The sequence below is a fragment of the Ailuropoda melanoleuca genome, chromosome 13 (assembly GCF_002007445.2).
Source record: "Ailuropoda melanoleuca isolate Jingjing chromosome 13, ASM200744v2, whole genome shotgun sequence".
NCBI classification, from domain to species: domain Eukaryota; kingdom Metazoa; phylum Chordata; class Mammalia; order Carnivora; family Ursidae; genus Ailuropoda; species Ailuropoda melanoleuca.
The window spans coordinates 87,979,855-87,986,598 of NC_048230.1; the positions used below are offsets into that span (position 1 = coordinate 87,979,855).

Genomic DNA, 6,744 nt, shown 5'->3' on the forward strand with positions numbered 1-6,744 from the left:
GGCCATTTGGCACACATCACACTGATGGACCTCTGATGGATGCAAAGAGAGGGCTGAAGAATGATATAAAACAGAATATTGACAAAGTCTCAGAATCTCCTTATAAGTTACTAATTACAAAGGGAGAAATAGTAACTGCAGTGGCGAAAACTGGTGGACACCACTTTGACCAAGTGATTAAGGTCAACATTGCCAGTAATGGGACACATTGATACCATGTAGCCCCTGATGTGATGCACTGAGAAGGGCATAAGATCATCTTTGTGGTATTTTGGCCCCAAATGCATAACCTCAACCTAATCATGAAAATCATCAAACTCACCCCAGTGAAGGGCATTTTACAGAGGAACTAGCCAGTCTTCAAGTGTCAAGGTCATGATAGACAAAGACTGAAGAACTCCCAGACTGGAAGGCACTAGGGAGACATAAAAACTAAATTCAGTGCAGGACTCTGGGCGAGAAGGGGGATTCTGGACCAGAAAAGGGACATTAGTGGGACAATTGACAAAATTTGAGTGTGGTCTGTAGATTAGTTAATAGTATTGTACCCATATTTCTTTCCTGGTGTAGATCACTGTCCTGTGCCATGTAAAATATTAACATTTGGGGAAGTAGGGGGCAGGTGATATAGGAACTCTACTGTTTTACAGCCTTTTTGTAAATCTGACATTTAAAAATTAAAGGAATTATACATATATGTGTTCTAGAGTCATTCTACTTCTGTTTAAACCTGGCTACCGTACTTACTAGCTGTGTGACTTTGGCTAAATCACTTTGTTTCTCCTTGCCTCAGTTTCCCCATCTGTAAAATGGGAATAAAAGAGTACCTATCTCAGAGGGTTGTAATGAAGATTAAAAGTGTTAATACATGTGCAATACCTACAACAGTGCCTTGGCTCAGAGCAAGGGCTGCGTCATTATATGCACTGACCATGTGAGGCCAGCAGCATCTTCTATTGATCTTAGGAATATTCCTCCCCCCACCCGCACTGTGCCTCTGAAGCTTTCTGATGCGAGTCCTGGTACTGATTCTTTCTTCAACCAGCAATTTTTCTCTAAAAGCATTTCCCCTTCCACCAGCAGGTAGGTAATGCCAAATCCAGCATTAGGATCTGTGCGTTAAGGATTAAACGCCTTCGAAGGAAACAGAATAACTGCTCTGAATTAGGATTGTTACTGGGAGAGGACTGCATTGGAAAGACAGAGCTCATATGACCAAAGAACCTTCTGGGGCCACTTTCTCTTATTCCCAACATGGGGTCCAGAACTTTCTGGGCCTGTGAGAGCAACAGCCCTGATTGGTTTGGGGTGGTGGTGGTGTGGATCTGCCTCACAGTTACCTATCTGAGGCCTCACCCCATGTCACCTTTTAGTATCTGTTTGGCCAGTAAGACTGTAGCACACACACCAGCCTCATGATGTCACAATCTGGCTTGTGGATATTAATCTGGCCACAGCCGCTCACAAACCAGACGACAAGGTCAAGAGGACCAGCACAGTAAGATGTGGAAGAGAATCAACCATCAACCCAAGATCAAAGCAGTGGATGGACCTCAGGCAGGCCAGTTCAAGGAACTGGGTGCAGCTCAGGAGCCTGCCATGCCACACCCTCTAGAGCTGTCAGAATTCCAGAGCTTCTCTGTGTTTGAGGACATTAGCCATCGCATTAAAGAGGTGGGGGCCCAACTGGTAAAGAAAGTCAATGCCATCTTTCAGCTGGACATCACCAAAAATGGGAAGACCATTCTGCAGTGGACCATTGATCTGAAGAATGGTTCTGGGGACATGTATCCAGGATCCTCCAGGATCCCAGCAGACACTGTCTTCACTATCCCAGAACCTGTCTTTATGGAGTTGGTTTTGGGCAAAATGAACCCTCAGAAGGCTTTCCTTGCTGGCAAGTTCAAAGTGAGAGGCAAAGTTCTGCTTGGCCAGAAGCTGGAGAGGGTTTTCAAACACTGGGCTAAATTTTAAGCATGTAAAATACCAAGGAAATGATCAGAACTTCTCTCCGGTTATAATGTTGAGTGGAAATCATGCTTAAACTGAAGATTAAAACAAAAAATACCCAATATTTTTACTCAAATTCTTCCTGTTCAAGTTTGATTAATTTTCCTGCTGATGTGTTAATTTTCAGTGAGGGTTCTAGAGCAGTAAAGAGTGTTGGAGTGTATCACCTAAAATCTTTGTCTTTTTCTTTTTTTAAGATTCATGTATGCTATAGTATGCTTAGGTTGAAAGCCACACATAGAGAAATGGGTGTTTTGATATTTGGATTTAAGTGCTTTCATGATTGAGTTCCTGAGAATTTTGTTTGTTTGTTTGTGGTTTGGGGAAAGAAGTGCCAACCATCACTGTGTCAGATTGCATTCTAGATGGTAACTTGGTTCTTTGAGATTTTAAGTTTGAAGAGCTCTAAAACGGTGGGCTCCACAGCTCTGTGGGTGGAACAAGGCATAGAAGGAATGAGCTCTTGGTGTATTATGACTTTGGATGGATTTAATTCCAAGAGAATCCAGGGGCTTGGAAGATCTTCTAGGCCCCTGGATCTTAAACTATAGCATGCATCACACCACCTGTAAGACTGGTAAAAGCTCAGATTGCTGGGCCCTCCATCGGGATTTCAATGCCATAGGTCTGGGCTGGGGAGAATGTGCATTTCTAACAAGTGCCCAGGTGATGCTGATGGGACCACCCCTGGAGAACCCCTGCCCTAGTTCATGCTGCAGCTTTCAATATTGGTCAAAACTATTCTGTTCTAAACCAATGAAATGTTGCCATTATTTAAATGAGATGTTACCTTTACTTAAAGGATCTCCTGGAATCTCCCCCAACCCGTGGGCCATTTCTGAAGTGTCAGGAGCTCGTGCACTGAGCATTTTACAAAACCAAAGGTCATGCTGGAAGATTTTCCTTTCTGGGAGCCCTGTCCCTACATTGGGAGGACTGGGAGTGAAGCCAGCTGCAGCCCGATGTGACTTCTATGGGTGAGTGTGTGTGACACCTGTTCCCATGTGATCTGTGTATACCTTTACCTTGTATACCTTTATACTCTGAAACCCACATGGAAGGTTCCTTAAAATAGCCATGCTCAAAACACATGCCTGCCAAATGATCCAGCTATTCCATTCTGGGTATTGTCCCAGGAGGGAAGAAAGCATATGTACAAGTACAGAAATGTGTACGTGAGTGTTCACAGCAGTTGTATTTGTGATAGTTCCAGACTGTGAATAAGCCAAATGTCCATCAGTAGGTGAGTGGATGAACCAATGGTGCTCTGTCATACCCTGGAATATTACTCGTCAATAAAAAGAAATGAATTATTGATGTACATACAATGGCATGGACGAATGTCAGATTATGCTGAGTGGCAGAAACCAGAGAAAACCAAGTACAGACTATGCGGTTCTATTTATGTAACATACTAGGAAATGCACACTGTGGGGATTGAAAGAAGATCAGTGGTTGCCAAGAGATAGGGATGAAGGGTGGGGAGGGCGGGGAAGGGGGATTATTAATGGCTATGAGGAAGCTTGGGGGTGACGGACAGATTCATTATCTTGATTGTGGTGATGGTTTCACAGGTGTATATATAGGAAAAACATCCCATTGTATACTTTGTATGCCCATGGGCAGCTTATTCTGTGTCAGTATAAACTCAGTAACACTGGAAAACCTGCCGCCCTCATCCGAAGTGCAGGCTTTATAAAGAGGATTTAAAGCTCTACCTGTCTCTCAGCACAAGTCCTCTGACCTTATCATGTGCCTCCCTGTCCCAGATGTTACTGATTTAGATGGCTCTGCAGAGCCTTCCTGAGTTTCCCCTTTCAGAAAAAGACAGAGTGAGGGCTTGTTGCTAACAAAATCTCCTTCTCTCAGTGGGAAACAAAGAGGCCTTTTGTTTAGTCCATGTTCAAGTCTGAGGGAAGGGACCAAGGGCCCCTTACTGAGCATTTATGAGTGGGGACATGGAGCACTCCCTGGTTTCTTTTCTTTCCCAGTCATTAGGTAGGTGATGTGTGGTACTCCTGCCAATGCCCCTGCCCAGTGGAGCGGTGGGCATCTCAGAGGCTTCAGACTGAGTTTGAGTACTGTTGTGATCACTTACCTTGCCTACCAAATGATCCAGGCACCTCCATTAGAGCCATATTTACAAGTGTCAGGCATAACCAGGCAGGTGTTTGAGATGCTGTGTTTAGGGAAATGGCTTGCCCAAGCTCATTCCCTGAGTTGGCCCTACCTCTGAGGACTGGCCTTGAGTTGGGGGTTGCTCAGAGATGGGTTGGAGGTAGAGAGGGCTGTGAAGCAGGGAGGGGTTGCAGAGGGTCACGTCCTGGCTGCCATCTGACCAAAGGGAGGCCCATCCCATAGGCTGGCCAGTGACTTATGACCTGTTATAACTTGGAACAAAAACAGAACCCATGCCAATGAGAACCCTTTCTCAGGAATTTGGGCCTGGGAGGCAGAGAGACTGAGCTACAAGTGAGCAGTGGGAATGGAATCCGCCTGAAAGGCTGGGATGTGGCGTGTGGGGGGGTGGGTGAGGGAGGTGCTGTGGGGGGTGGGCAGCCGCCCTGGTAGGAGGTGGAGTTGGAAGAGCCAAAGCCTCGAAAAGGAGAGGGATCTGGTTCACATCTGAGAGAAGACTCCAGACCTTAGGAAACACAACAGCAAACGCCTTTTCAAAAGGAACAAAATTGCTCAGTGCTGGGATGTCATGTGGAACAGATGGAAGGACTCAGATTTTGGAATCAGAAATGTAGTTTTGAGCCCCAGGTTATAAGCACAGGGAATTACTGAACAACTCTGCCTCTCAGCTGCCTCACCCAGAAATGAGGCCAGTGGCCCTTATGACAATCAGGTTGTTGGGTAGCTCCTAGTAGGTCATGCCCAGTGTAGTCACTGGCCCAGGTGGGTTTTCCATACATATGAGTGAATTCCTTTTCTTTTCTGGATGAGGGGGAAGGGGGCGACTTTCCCTGGCTCCCCACTGCCTCCCTAGAAAGTCCACACTTAGGGCTTTTGTGCTGTGCTCTGGGGACCTTCTTTCTGCCTTTTCATTTACACTCAGTTGATGCCCTAGAAGGTCACATCTGGCTCAAAACACACATCTGCATGTTGCTTGGTCTGCACAAGTTAGGCCAGTACAGTGTTTATAGAGTTTGAGTGAAGTTATTTTATATAAAAATTGGTTTTCTGGATTCTCTTGAAAAATTGGATGGTTTGGTCACACTAAGCCTGTACTCCTGCCAGGCAACAGCTCAGGGCACAGAGAAGGGGGTGGACTCTCCGGATGGGTCTGGGCCCCCCTCCATGTGCCTCCTTGATTCCCGAGCTGAACTTGGTGGCTCTGTCTCCTTGAGCCTGCCCTGTTGTTTCCTACAGCTGTGCCTGCTTGGCTGGAGCCCCTGCAGGTGTTAGCTTTGATGACTGCACACCCCCCCCCCATACATGGTCTTACTCTTATCCCTAACAGAAGTACCCTGTGTTTGTTTTCTGTTGCTGTGTGACAGATCACCACAGTTGAGCGGCTTTAAACAACACCCATTTATGATCTCACAGCTTCTGCAGGTCGGAGGTCTGGGTGGGCTCAGCTGGGTGCTCTGCTCCGGTCTTAATCTCACAAGGGCTAAAATCACAGTGTTGGCCAGGCTGGACTCTCACCTGGGGACTTGGGGAAGAATTGGCTCCAAGTTCATTTGATGGTGACCTTATTCAGTCCTGTGTGGTTGTAGGACTGAGGCCCATGTAACCTTGTTGGTTGATGCTCTCTCAGCTCCCAAAGGTCACCCACACTCCTGCTCACGTGGCTCCTCCGTCTGCAAAGCTAGCAGTGTTGTGTGCGGTCCGTTTTAGGCTTCAAGCCTCTCTGAACTCCTCTGCCATCATCTTCTGCCTCCTTTTAAAGGACTTGAGGGATTGTTTTGGGCCCACCCAGATAATCCAGGTTAATCTCCCATATATGTACACATCCCTGTAACGTACATGTTCCACCTTCCACTTTTTTGTTTTTATAGCAATGGTAGCTGACTACAAATGCTATTCTCCACCTTGCATTTTAAAAGGTTACACACAGATCTCCTCTTCAGAGAGTGCCGTCCTGCAGGGTTAAAGGTTTGACTTCACTTACCCCACTGAAACTCTTCACACATTTCCCTGTGCTCTTTAGGAAAAAGCTCACAATGGGGAGCTTTACTGGTGAAGGTTGCAAAATGGACCCCTGTCCATTGGAAGTGGATTTATTTACCCTCATTGTTGAAGAAGTCCTGCCAATCCTCAGTGCCCCAGGAGCCATGGGTGGGGCTGGAGGCTGCCCTTGCCAATGGCTTCTCCTGATCCTCCCATCCTTCTGGCCTCCTGTCTGCTCAAGGGCACACAGAGAGTGCCAGGTGTGATGGGCTCCTGATAGGGGATGCTGAAAACCCTGCTGGACCTTTTCCCTCTAGGACCCAAAGGGTTGTCTGATCTGTGAGAGGGAACCCTAGCTTTAAAGTAGGAATCAATAGAGCTACAGAATCTGGTACTTCTGCAATAGGTAGAGATTGGGGTAGGAGAGAGTGAGGCACTCAGGCGGTCCTAGGTCCATGAATGGGAATCCTGAGTTTCCCCGTAGCTGGGACTATTCCATTCATTTGCCTGAAGTTCAAAAGGAGACAAAATCTATTCTAATGAAGAACTTTTATCACATTTCTGTTAGAGACACAGGAATGTCTCTCCTGGGAGCCTGCCTCTCCCCTCCTCCCC

General features: G+C 46.6%; 1 protein-coding gene across 1 annotated transcript; it reads left to right on the forward strand.

Annotated features, from left to right (window-relative positions):
* Positions 1 to 1,486: 1,486 nt before the first annotated feature.
* SCP2D1 (SCP2 sterol binding domain containing 1) lies at positions 1,487 to 1,974 on the forward strand. The gene has a single exon (XM_002930504.2). The coding sequence runs from the start codon at positions 1,504 to 1,506 to the stop codon at positions 1,972 to 1,974; it is 471 nt and encodes a 156-aa protein (XP_002930550.1). The 5' UTR covers positions 1,487 to 1,503.
* Positions 1,975 to 6,744: the final 4,770 nt, after the last annotated feature.